This window comes from Chanos chanos, chromosome 6 (genome assembly GCF_902362185.1).
Source record: "Chanos chanos chromosome 6, fChaCha1.1, whole genome shotgun sequence".
In the NCBI taxonomy this organism is placed as follows: domain Eukaryota; kingdom Metazoa; phylum Chordata; class Actinopteri; order Gonorynchiformes; family Chanidae; genus Chanos; species Chanos chanos.
In genome coordinates, this window is record NC_044500.1 from 35,315,570 (window position 1) to 35,329,545 (window position 13,976).

The following is a 13,976-nucleotide window of genomic DNA, read 5'->3' on the forward strand; positions in this document are numbered from 1 at the left end:
AACCATGAAGAGCGTGACTTCTAATGTAAAATAGGAAGTATAGTTTCTGTTGTGTAAAATGAACTGGGGTCGTCTTTGCGAAACCAATGAGTGACTTTACTAGAGGTTCAATGTAGGTACTATTGGCAGATGTTCTTGCTGACTCATAGAAGACTGTTGTGTTCCCTTGTGACGCCTTAATCAATCGTGCAAGGAAAGGCCCACAGAATTATGCAAATAATTGTTTATTTCTGGAGGTCGTTCATAAAATGTGTGGGTATTAATTTGTTTTTTTGACTTTTTAGCTACTCAAAATAAATAAGTGGTGACACCCTGTTAAGGTTTTTGTGATGTATCAATAGTTCGCTCATTGGATATGACCATCTAGATTTTGTCTACAGCTATGATCTAAGCATTTCAAAACATGATATTTAGTTATTTTGGCAATGTTACTTTACTCTATATTGTTCTGATTGCTAAATCTATTATTCCATCATTTTGTGGAGCCTTGGAGCTGGTTTCAGTTCTGGTCAGAAGAAGAAAACGGTCATGGTGTGTATTATGAAGTACAACATGTAGGAGGGTAGTGAAAAACTGTTTGGCAGCAGGTGGGAGTTCTGAGACTGGTGATTGAGATAAGTTATCAGTTTCACAGCAGTCTGAACTGAACAACCCTAATCCATTGCTTTGCATTAATGGAAAAAGACACCAGTCAGTTCTGAGGTCACAACATTCCCAGCCACTGGGTATATTTACTTAAATATTTATTGCTTGTATAGAAAAATGATAAGTCAAAGCTACTTTGGTCATTGCAGGTAATTTCATGAGTGGTGTTTGAATGTATCGACAAAGAAACTTTTTTTTTTTTCCTCAAATCAATGTAAATTTAGGTTTGGCAGAAGCAAGAACCCAGTTAAATGTTTCAACTCTCGGTAGCATTATGGAAAGTGGTTAATTTGCATGTTTGTTCCGAAGCTGCTCAACTCTCAAAACCTCTGCACAGGAGCCGTTTTGACAATGACACTATTATAGCACGGTTGCTGGGACTACAATGTCGCTACAGTGATCCTGAAACCACAGTGCCTAAAACAGTTCTGGAATTTAAATGCCATTTACACATTAAAATGGCAGCTTTTGAATACTCTGTGTCCTTTGTCCTTTATGTGAATTCAACCGTGATGTTAGTGTGTTTAGAACATTAATGGGCCGTCACTGTCAAATACTGCCTGATGTGCAAGAAAAAATACTCCACTGTCAAATAGTGCAGTTTACCGCTCCAGTTATTTTGGTCTTTAATATCAACTTTAAATTTAAATTTGTCAATTAAACTTTTTTTTTTCCTTGAAGCTGAGCTGGCAAGTGGTATTACTTTTGACTTTCAGGATACCCTCAGCTTTATGTCGCAGCAGACTATAATGACAAAATATATTTATTATATTCCAATATAATGCTTCATAACAAAAGTTCAGAGTATTTAAAATAATTCTGACAAAATATGAATCATTGTCAAATAGATATTTACATTCCTTGTGATACAGCAAATAGAAAGCAAAATCTGTTAATTTCTCTGCATGGTCTATGGTTACTTCATTTCAGCGGTGTTCACTGGATGACAAGATCATGGTTACAGAATACAGACAGCTTTTTGAATCATCTGTATACATTTTTAACACAACATATCTGGAAAACCAGCATACTGCTCAGCCAAAAAATCTATGTGCAGTAGTCCCAGAGGTTTTCAGTAGTATGCTCTAGTGACAAGATACTGTAGATAATATACAGAAGTTAGGGGTAGCCCAGTCCTGGCCTCCTGGAGCATGACTCAGACCAGTGTGGGCACCATGCCAGAATTTGGGTGGTGTGGGTAAGACAGAGTGGAGGATGGGTGGAGACCGGCAGTTGGTAGTAGGTGTGGAGTGTGGCTGTACGAGAGGAGAGGCCCTGGGGCCAGAGAGTAGGGGCCAGTGTGCTCATCAGTCGGAGGGACGTGGCTCATGTCTGAGAAAGCTTCTGACGCTCCGCTCTTCTTGCCCTTTTTGTTTCTGTTGGACACTTTGCGGTTCCGTGTTTGTATGCCATCTTTCTTCATAGTTAGAGGCCTGTTTACCTGTGGGAGAGGTATGATGTCATCTGTTATGGCTTTGGTATACAGTCTTGAGTGCTCTTTCTAGACAAACAAAGGATGAATGAAAGATTGAAGGTGCGCAAATTGAAGAATCCACGATGCGTTTCAAATACTTACATTGTGGAGTTTAAAGTAAAGCCCACAAGCATTACACACAGGTTCCCCGTTGGCATTGCGCCTCCACAGGGTGGTGGTGCTGGTGTGACAGTTGGCACACTGGGTTCCTGCTCGTTTGCTGACAATCTAACAAAGAAAAAAGGCAGAGATTAATTTGTTTACTGACGGACCATAATTCATAACCAAATACACAAATACATTAACTCCAAAATCATACCAGTCTCTTCTTTGGTCTAATCAGGGGTCTGTTCTGGCCATTCATCTTGTGATAGAGTCCACAAGCATTGCAGAGGTAGTGGCCTGTTCCATCACGGCGCCAAAGAGGGGTGGCAGTGGCCCCACAGTTAACACATTCACGCGCCTCTGTCCAAAAAAAAAAAAAAAAAGTATTGATCTTTCTTTAGTAAATCATCAGCATATACAAACGCATAGGTGATATTATCACTTGAGCAAAGGAAAAATGCGGTTTTGATGTAAAGGTCTCTCACCAGGAGGGGAAAGTCTCATTTTATTGCGTAGTTTGGGTGAATAGGCTGAGGGGTTTATCCAGGCTCCTGGGGAGGAGTACAGGGCTGCTGTGCCGTAGTCTTGGGGCGATGCCATGTACGAACTGTAGGGACTCAGCATGTGTGAGTGAGGGGAAGGTGCGTACACTCCACCTGCAGCTGAATTTAAATTTAGGAAACTGCTCCCACCCCCGCTCATCGGACTTAGCCGCTCAGCTTTCAGAGGCTCTTGCTGTCTGGGGCTCTCCTTACCGTCTTGGCTGGGCGAGGGAAAGCCGTCTTTGGACGAAGTGAAGGAAGAGGTAGCGTTTGAGGTATACAGGGATGTGGAGGTTTGGGGATGAAATGCTGTCTTTGCAAAAGGATTTCCTGTCCAAACTGAGGAAGGCGGATTGTACGGAGAACTCAGCGAGTGTCCTCCAGAGCCATCAAGCCACTGGATGTTGGTGAGGAGCGATGGCGAAGAGTAAACCTGGCGAACTTAAGGTGAAGGGATAAAAACTCAGTGCATTTTAATGTTCACATTTTTTTGGCTACACCTGTCAATCATTTATGCATCTTCCCACTCATAACTGGCTGCAAAGTGAATGCATACCAAGCGTAAATGCTTACTCTGAAAAGGAACACTAAAAATATCGTGAATTTCTGTTCTTACGAGTGGAGTAAAATGCTGCTTACCTGGGCTATGTCTGTAGGCCGATGAAGCTCGACCCTGATTTCCTGTGGAAAAGTATGAAGGCAGACTTGGGAAGTCTGTGTCAGAGCTGGAGTAGAAAGGCTCTCCATCTTCCTCAGGTGGCAATATGCCTGGCTCTGAGCTAAAGGGCACCAGTGGGTCAGAACTAACCAAGTTGGGGGACACCCACCGAGACTGCTCAGCTGAGTTTTCCATCTGTCAGACCTGTGCTGTTAGCTTCAAGATTTTCTTTTATCTGTAAAAGCAAAGGTTGTTTTTTTCACTATTTGTAATAACACTGTTTATCCATGTTATTTCAAAGAAACACAGGAACACCATTTCTGCTCACTAAAATGATGTTGGCCTTAATGCAGTCTTTCTCATTGGTTGTGCTGATTTCCAAGACTAAAGAAATCAGTGTTTACTATCGTTACTATCTCTCATACTATTCATTTTCATTAAACCCCTTTGGTGCTTATACACACAAATGGTTATGCCTGTGTACTAGTTTTTATAAACGGTCAGAAATTGTCAAAGAATTGATCTAATAGGTGAATGGTTCACACCTCAAAAGAAATGACAAATGTATCATAAAACTTGATTGTGGATAAGTTTTGCCAGAGACAAAAATAAGCCACTTTGTGTTTACAGCATTTACACTGTAAGAGCTGCTGCTGTCGTTTCTATTTTTGCCAAAACAGCAGGGTGTTAAGATACTGCATCAACATCGCTCACCATCATGCCTTCTCAAACTTCCCTTTAAAAGAACCTCATTTGACTGCTGCCAAAAAAAAATCCTAAAAATACGTAGGGTTGACTGTCTTTGTACCGGCTAACTGCAGCCTGTGGCTTTTCAAAGGAATTGACTAATAAAAGATTCACCAGGAAGTGATTTAATTGGACATGAGATGCAGAATTGTTTATAGGTTATCTGTAATCTATTGCTGTTTCTTAAAAAAAAAAAAAAAACAGCAAAGCTTTTGGGGCGTCATAAGTATGTCTTTATTTAGAGTTCAGAACTAAAATATTGTTCAGATGATTGGAGCCAGCCATTGTTAACTGGGATGTGCACCTCCACTATTTCATTAAATATGTGAACCGATATGGTTTATTAATGCAGCGCAGGTTTTTACATGTGGATGTGTTAAAATCAATGCAGGACATATAATTTGTTCAAATGGTTCCATGACAATGTGGTGAGCTTTTATAATGAGACACTACTTGAATCGAGCCCATATCTTTAAACACTTGTGATAAGAGGTAGGGAGTGCTGATAGGGCGTGAGAGAATCAGATAGGCAACATCATTATCACACTAATATTACACTGCCAGACCAGAAAAAAACAATCCAACATATCTCATCTGTCTAATGTCAAGGCTGATTAAATGATAAAACACTATTATAGCATGGTTTTCGAGGACTGATTCACCTTACTCATGATGGAGCATAAAGCTCGGTAAAAGAGATGTTGAAACCTTGTTACATGAGGAAATTTCCAACTCTACTCTACTACCAACTTTCCAACTCTACCTCTCAATTTCTACTCATGTAAAAGCTTCTATACACTGATATGAGCAACAACGTTTGTTTTACATGTTATTTGTTCGAAATTTTACTGGACAAAAATCTTAGTAATTATTTATTGAAAAAAATAATTCAATTAGGAGTTGCAAATTTGATCCTTGAATACTTCTAATTTTGACATTGTTAATTTAAGTGTGCTTAGAAAGCAAATTAAATAGAATTAGAATGATGTAAAACAATATTGAAAGTTTGTGATAGCTCATAGGAGCTATAATATATTTTATAACACAGTGTTGTAATACATTTTTCAAATGATCATGATTAAACATGTAAAAGTATCACATGATGCGATTTAAAATGAATTAAAGCTCAACAACTTCTGATTTTCTCTATAGTTGTGGTGACAGATATCTGGGTTAGTATGAAAACACCGAAAAAATCTTACATTGTCTGCGCTTGAAGCGAGACATTTCCCAGCTCGTACTAGAATATGACACTATACGGATGATTAAAAACATCAAACATGGGATTTAGTCAACACAGGAGCAAAATGACGTGATGAGCTTGATTGATCAAAGTCTCATCATCTTTCAGGATAATGCTAGACAGCATGTATATGAAAACTATTATTGAGATAATGGGGTTTAAGTTGATGTGCCTGATCATCATTTAATACCAACACAACATAGCAACAAAAGTCTAAAATATTATAAAATTATAATATTAATTTTTAATTTGTTGGACTTTTTTCTTTTTTGTCAAACTCAGCGGAGACAACCAATATGTAAGTCAAAAGACAACAGCCGGAACAGTTTGTAAATACTTGTAAATTACAGGTTTTGATATATCTCATGATTTAGATAATTTGATAAACCTTGCACGGTCAAGTGGCTTTGCTGTATCACTCTTGTTTCTTATTTATTTTATTAAATAATTCCTACATGTATTTTTGCACATTAAATAATTTCTTTCTGCATGCATTTTATGTATCTCTGCGTCATCTTACAACTGTTTTGTCCTTGTAATTTCCAACTGAATCTTCATATTCGCTAAGATTCCCTGTTAATTGTTTTGTAGTTAACTCTGCAACAAACGTTCAAGTGAAAGTATTAGACTTGGCTTAAAAGGTTGTCAGAGTCGCTTTAAAACTATCAAGACTATTCTGAATATCTTTAAATAACCTGCATGTCATCCATTGATACAGACCGTAACCATGCAGAGTTAAATATCTGTGGCTGAGCCTACCTGGATCTTTTGAGTAGGATGTCTCTCCAGTGAACTGAGCTGCACAGCCAGAGAACCAAAATGGGCACAGAGCAGGGCAGAAGACAGTCACACTGTGGGCAGTTCGTCACTATACCTTATCTGTTATGCTCTTGGAGTCACTTAGTAAGTTTAAAATTGTAGGGGACCAATGGGTGGGGTTGGGGACACTCTTTTTTCCAGCATAAAAGACACACCTCCTAGAGCTGCTATGCTAAGGGTCATGATTTGAATATCGTATTTTAGTTTTAGATACATGTCTTGTTACAACTGTGAGAAAAGACCGTCTCAGCATCAGAATTCTTTCAATTCTCAAATTCAGACCAATCAAACTGATCAATAATTTGTATTTTCCTGATCACCTGTGCACAAACTCTTATCAGAGTGACAAGCATAGTACTGTCACAGGTTCAGATAGGTGATATAGTTCATGTAGCATAAAACAATTTAGGCTGAATTGGGTGTTTATAGTTTCTACAATAATACATAATGTAATGATGCAACGCAGTGTGAGTTTCACTCTCAGTTTGAGTAAATATTGTATACGATAATGTACACAATTAGAAACATAATTAAAGTATTCATTAAGTGGTCTTTTGCATGTGCCCTGATATAAAGTGAGTAAGTGTAACATTGCAGATAAAAACAAGGACATCCGACGGCATTGCACTTCTAAGATAACTGTGAGGTGACCTCAGGCAAACCTAGACACAATATAAAGAACTCAAAGGCAGCAACCACAGTAAGTGTAACTGTAAACCATACACATTAAATGTTTTACTTTACAATAAAATGCAAACCTCAGTGTCTACAGATGTCAAGTAGAGTGAGTGGCACATAAAACCTGAGTACAGAAACAATGAACAATTGAGCAAATGAGTACAATAATTCTGCTCAAAAGCCTTGAATAGTTTTTGATGTCACTCTAGCTAACACATCATATGTCCATGATATATTTCAACACTGAAATTGCTCTCTGGAAGAAAATTCCATCAGCTTAATTTTAAAATTCTCATCATTTTTTTTTGATAAAGACTAAACCAAAGAAGAAAATTTGAAGTGGACACAAAACAAAGCCAATAAAAATGAAAAGACTTTCTTTGTGTGACAATGAAGTAAACCAGCATGGAACAGTAATGCAAATAGGGTCAAACGCTACAATCAGGGTGACAGATATGCTCCCAGCATGGCCATGTTGCAAACAGGCCTCAGACTGTCGAAGTCATTTGATAGTCAAACCATGTCTAGCTTTCCTCCTCTTCATTTACAATTTTAGGGGAAATCAGGATGGTGTTAGGAGCTGAGAGCCACTTTCCCTGTAGGGAAAACCAATTTTTTTTTTTTTTTTTGAGTTTGATAATATCCTGATAGGTGATTCAGTATTTAAGATCCTGCTTTGGTTTTTGATGGTTTAAAACTATCAGAAATCCTTCATTACGGCTTTACTTTGGCCTATTATACGAGAGATATGCGCACCATACATAAGCAGTGCAAAAACAATGTTGGCGGTAGTAGATATTGAGGAGTGAAGGAAGACTTGATTCTAAAGAGAGTCAAGCAAAGTTTGGTTTGTGAGTGGGGAGCAGTGGTAAGGGATGTGGCTAGTGGCTCTGTCTGTGCTAGCTGCTAGGCTCTGATAAGAGGTTATCAAGATCAGAGCTGGAGGCTGGGGAATTGCTAGACTAGCCCTTACTGCTGAGTACACGCAAACGCGCATGTTTAAATATTTATGTACTTTCCTTCACAGTCATACTTTAGCTCTTCTTGTCTCTCTCACACACAAATACATTCTGTCTCCATCTCTCTCTTTCTTTTTTTCCTCTCCCTCACAATAGCCCATCAAATAAACTTAGCCCTTGACAGAAAAAAAGAGGAAGAAAGTTGCTCAAGGTCTCCTTCAATGTAATTTGGTAACTTTAATATAGCTTCAGATTACAGATGTTTTTTTTTTTGTTTGTTTTTTTTAAATGACCGTTTCGGAGTTTTCAGAAGGTTGTAACCTATGCAGTGTGTTATGCAGTGCAGGAAGTTGAGTGTTGGAGGCAGACTCTGAGGCTGGGCCTCCAGTTCCAGAGAAAGAGGCTTCCATGAAACCCAACCCTTATCTCTGGCCTGCATGGTAAGTCAAGTTACTCTGTCCATCTCTTTCTTTCCCTATGCCACTTTCACATGTGCCTGTACACAGAACAACTTTTTATATCCGCATGTGGAGATGAAGACATGTGAATGGGGATTTCACTCAAAACCTCTATTATAATTTTAGATGTTCTTCTTATCCTTCTCATTTGAGTTCTTGTCAAATAATCGTTTCCTGTTCGTAAACTGGACTGAAAGTACACAGCCCTGATATCAGAAATGCAAAAATCTGTAAATGTAGACGACACTTGACGAAATCAATCAACACTTTATAAAGATGATGTTATTTGGATAGACTATTTGCTATTGTGTGTTTGCATCTAACGGCTTGAAGCGGTTAGGACCGTGGTATTTATTTCTCAGACAGGGGAGGTGATTTCTACAGGGAAAAAGGGCAAGTTTCACAACTTTCAAATAAGAGGATGTATAACAAACCTCAAAGCCACAGTTTCCACAGGTACAGTCTTAAGCTCAAGAGCATCAGTTAAATTTATCTGCTTTGTTTTCTGATCTTAACTATTTATTGGACAGAGAGATACCATTTTCAAAAAAGCAAGTACAACTGCATTCACTTCGTTCAGTTGGTGAGTTTACGTTCATTTTCAGTGAGACACAGACTCTGTCTGGCTTCCACACCCTTAACTGCCACAAAACACTGACACTCCTTCTTATGTTGGCTTTTGACTACAGTTTGTGACCATGAGGGGAAAAATGAAATGCTACAAGAGTTTATAAGGTGTCCAAAAAACATGGCCTCAGTTACTGTATGCTTAGACACATATCATAAATCACCAAAAAGGTGGAAAAGTACTTCATGGTTTTTTTTTTCCTCTAACTTTTGAATTGCTGTTCCGGTGCTAGAGATTACAATGCAGTTTTCATCACTTTACATGAGCAGAATTTGTTTCACAGGAATGATGCCAAAATATCTAAAGAAGAAAATGTATCTGTTGCAGGTGTATGTCGCAGCTGATGTGAAGCATTCCATATTGACTATAGTACAGTCACATTTTTTTTTCTTACTCTTACTTTTTTTTTTCACCTGTGCTATCATGGCAAGTTCTCTTGTCTCAGGACAACAAAATGCACGGAGAGAAGTAAAGATTCTCAATCATGACATCTAAATATGTTATACATGGCTCACAGGTTAGCACTGTTGCCTCACAGCAAGAAGGCCCTGGTTTTGAATCCTGCCCGTCCCAGGTCCTTTCTATGTGGACTTTACATGTTCTCCCTGTGTTTGTGTGGGTTTCCTCTGGGTGCTCCAGTTTCCGTCCACCATCAAAAGAGACATAACGCTAATAGGATTAATACTCCTGTCAGTGACCTTGACTGAGGCACTGGCAAAAAGACCTGGAATTGGTCTCTGGGTGCCTGTGGCTGCTGACTGCTCCTTGCTCCTAATGTGCATGCGTGCTCACTGGTGTTTAGGATGGGTTAAATGCAGAGGCTGCATTTCACTGCTCTAGTGTGTGTGACCAATAAAGTACTTCTTCTTCTTCTTCCTTTTTTATAAAAACAACCATTTACCTATTTTGGAAAATGAGTTTATTTCTTTATGCGTTCATATAAAATGAAATGATTGTATAGTTCCATTCACACAATAGAAAGAAAATCAGTGAAACAGGCTTTCTTATCTGTCCTTTGTTCTCGGCAGATATGTGATCATGTGTTGATGTCACCGCATGTAGCTCATATGTACTATTTTAGATGCGCTCATAGTTTTATGGAAAAAAACCCCATAACTATTACATTATACTAAGACATGATAACTGCTTGCATACACCACTGTTATACCAACAAGCACTTGAAGAAATGAGTTTCACTGGAGTGGCACAACGCCCTCTTCTGGTGCACCTAACATGTGGTTTTGATACAGGTGAAAAAAACATCTGTGTAGCTGAACTGTGTGAAGCAGAATCCAGAATCTTTTAGTATAGCAGAAGCATCGTAATAACCGAGAAAAACATTGTTACAAATGAACAAATTGCTTGGCATTTGGGATCTGAAGGTTTAGTAGGGCCCAGCTTAGAAAGAGATTCTACTGTGCCACAAAGCACACACAAATAAAAGAGCCATTTAGATGGGCAGGGCATATGTGCTCTCACTGATTACATTGTTAACCATTAGCTTGTTGGCTCTCTACCTTGGACAGTTTAAGATACGTTTGACTTATTAGGGAATACTGCACATGTTCATTAACCATGGTTTCATTCGTGGATTTGGGGAAAATGGACTATACCATGAAATTACATTTCTAAAAATACACCCACATACCTTTGCATATCATGAAAAAGTGGGTCACGCCGCACTTGAAAGTGATTATCATTGGAAACTCTGGGTGAGTGTCATTACGTGCATAACACAAGTTGTTGATTTCATACTGTTCTTTTTTCCCCACTTTTAGTGTACATTATAGTGTACATGTGTGTCAATGAGAAGGTGAGAGAGAAAATCTATTGCTTCTGCTGCCAGCTGTTTTTAATCCTAGTGATTTCTAATATAAGACTGGTTCCTATACACCTGCATAGATATTTTCATTGAATTTTGATCTATCACAATAATAGTAATGATAATCACATGTAGCTTCATGACAGTATTTTTTCATGGATATTCAAAGTACAACTGAGTCGTTATTGAGCCGACTACCTGTGACAGGAGCTCAGACGGATGGGATTAAATTGGTGTCATCAACCATCTGGACCTAAAACATATACACAATGAAGTCAAGCTAAAATATTCTTTAAATCACTGTGGGTACTTGATCTTAAAATGTAACTGTAACAGGATTTACGATAACTGTTAGAAAACTGTTCTTAAAAGCTAAAAGCTTGAATTACATATGCTCCTCCATAGGAGAACTAATGTTAACACTACAGGATAACTTGTTAGAGGAGGTCAGTATAACAATATTTTGTATGTACACAGGGTGGGAAAATCCTCCTTCATGACCCGATATGTCAATAAGCATTTCACCAGTAGATATCGTGCCACAATTGGGGTAGATTTCCTCACAAAAGAAATCACTATCGATAGCAGTTCAGTTATTCTTCAGGTGAGTTTGCTACAATTCAGTCACATCATTTCTCTTGCACATTCTTGGTGAGGTTAAGTTTCAATACCAACTTAATTTGAAAGAGTCAAGAACAAATTAAATAACAGCTCAAAGGGGTTTACACGGAGGACTACAACTTTGATTCAGATATTACTATTCACAGCAAAATCTGCACACTAAATGGCATGGTCACCTAGAAACTCTGAAAAGAAAAAAAGAAAAATTAAACTCTAAACAATGAACCATAGATGTATCCGGACGGTCTGCCACACATTAGTCACAAAGATGTGATGCACGGCGTACACTGCTGATGTAACATTATCATTGCATGAACAAATGCTCTATTCTCTTAAATTAAAGTGGAATTTTATAGCCTAAAAACCAAAGATTCGGTTCATGGTGCCTTCTTTTCCTCAGATTTGGGATACAGCAGGCACGGAGAGGTTCCGATCCATCGGCGGAACTTTGTACCGTGGGGTTCACTGTTGCCTCCTGATGTTTGATGTCACCTCATCTGCTTCCTTCGCTGCTCTGGAGGGATGGCGAAAAGAATTCCTGGAGCAAGCGCATCCTCCAGAGCCCTGCAGCTTTCCCTTCATAGTCATTGGCAATAAAACTGACCTGGAGAATCGTGAGGTTAACCAGCTCACACAGTGTTAATGCACTGAAGCAGTTTTACTCCATTTGTATTCACTGGGGGGAAAACCCCAATTGTTCAACAGAAAACCAGATAATGGCAACAAGTTTGTTTGACTTCTAGGTGTCTCACAAAGTGGCAGTACAGTGGTGCAATAAAGTGGGAGCTGAGTACTTTGAAGGTAGTGCCAAGGAGGACATCGACGTCGACAAGGCTTTTTCCAGTGCAGCTCGTGCCGCACTACTTCAAGTACGTTTTGTTTTTTGTTGTTGTTTTTTCCTGCTTACACATGTGCACACAACATTAAATGAGTCTTGGTGTAGTAAATATGAAATATACTCTCTTTTAATAAGTTCAAATGCGTCTCTGAAGCAAACACGGTTTTGGTTTGACAGTGACCTCTGTCTGTACTGAAAACGTAATGCACGTTCATTATTCCTTGCAGTACAAAAAACATGCACCAGAAAACGGAAGAGAATTTCAAATGACCAGCCAACAGCCAGAAAAAACTCCACATGCCAAGTGTCAGTGTTAAAGCATTGCTCCTGTGTTTGGAGAAAAAGAGGAGCAGGAAAGAGCCCTGAATGAAACATCAGTAGTCTTACCACAGTCACCTCCAGTCTGTGTTCCTCATCACTTCGAACAAATACTTCTAACAGTATAAGTATGAATGTAACCAGTCATAAAATTCTAATATCACTATTCAATAAAGATAACTATTAAATAACAAATTACTCTTAGTCCACAATTTCTTGCCAGAATGCACATTAGCCATGTAAAATATAGACCTCTCACAGGAAAGTCTTCTTTAGTCACATGAATCAAAACCAACGTGATTAATGGAGACACAAATACTGTCTAAAATGAGAATACTCGAGGATATCTCTTGAAGTACCTCCTATGTGCTTGGATGAGAGACCCGACTGGTTTGCGTGTCTAACATTGCTTTCAAAGCTTAGATTTGAAACTGTGTGGAATGCCACTCCTAAGGCCTGCATGAGAACTTCATTACCAAAGAGGGCAGCATAATCATGATATCTCAAAATGTGCTGGACATAATGAAACAAAAGTCAAAATGAGTAATCAGGGAGACAGCAGATATATTTTGGTTTCTTTATAAGTCAAGACACAAAAAGGCAATTAGGAGATGACCAACATGTAAAAACATTTTGATACAGGTACTTATATAAAAGGCCAAGATGTCATCTTTTCCTCTTGGTGTATGAAGGAACTATATTACAATTGAATCCATACTTGGCTATACCTAAAATTGGCAAACACCATTCTCCTTCACATCCCCCCCCCCACTGTTAGACATACAGGTATACATCAGACATTAAGTCGCATACCCCTTTTATGATCTGTAAAATACAGAATTCCCCAAGAGAGAAAGTAAAAATTTATTTCATAGCTTAACACAGACAACGTCCTTCACAATCTAGGGGAAAGAGGAAATCTACAAATTCATTCTGTAATACTCTAAAAAAGTAGGGATTGAGGGAAAGCCTGAAGAGGAGAATAAAAACCTAGTGATGGGACTACCGGTGGTTTGGTGGGCGGCAAATGGTATGGGAGGGAAAAAAAAAAAAAAAAAGCTCACCTTTTGAATTTGTTTTAATTACACTCTTTAAATGTCCAGATTTGGCAAACACAAACTGCAAGTGATACAAGCTTTGAAATATTAAGTAAACAAAATAAAAGCCCTTGCTTTGTCTGAGACCACTGTTAAACTTTCAATCCTTTCAGCACACATCAGAACATTTACCACGGCTAGTTCCACGTATTATCCCATTCACGAACCAACTAACTGAACCAAGTATTTGTAACTAACACGGCTCCCCCCAGCCCCTCTTCCCGCAAACACTTGATAACTATGAGGGTGAACAAGAGTAAAAAAATAGTTATGAGTTTTAAAAAAGAAAGCATACGGACATGAACATACACACACACGGGAAAA

General features: G+C 38.6%; 2 protein-coding genes across 2 annotated transcripts; one reads left to right on the plus strand and one right to left on the minus strand.

The window, feature by feature from the left end:
* Positions 1 to 1,515: 1,515 nt before the first annotated feature.
* gata1a (GATA binding protein 1a) lies at positions 1,516 to 6,279 on the minus strand. The gene is made up of 6 exons (XM_030777289.1): positions 6,174 to 6,279; positions 3,406 to 3,659; positions 2,710 to 3,207; positions 2,439 to 2,584; positions 2,222 to 2,347; positions 1,516 to 2,086 (listed from the first exon to the last, which is right to left on the minus strand). Exons 2-6 carry the CDS (start codon positions 3,617 to 3,619, stop codon positions 1,802 to 1,804), a joined length of 1,269 nt encoding a protein of 422 aa, XP_030633149.1. The 5' UTR covers positions 3,620 to 3,659; positions 6,174 to 6,279; the 3' UTR covers positions 1,516 to 1,801.
* A 4,336-nt stretch (positions 6,280 to 10,615) lies between these two features.
* Positions 10,616 to 12,554, plus strand: LOC115814729 (ras-related protein Rab-7a). The gene is made up of 5 exons (XM_030777669.1): positions 10,616 to 10,668; positions 11,256 to 11,382; positions 11,800 to 12,018; positions 12,143 to 12,268; positions 12,465 to 12,554. The coding sequence occupies exons 1-5, from the start codon at positions 10,616 to 10,618 to the stop codon at positions 12,552 to 12,554; spliced, it is 615 nt and encodes a 204-aa protein (XP_030633529.1).
* The last annotated feature ends 1,422 nt before the right edge of the window (positions 12,555 to 13,976 follow it).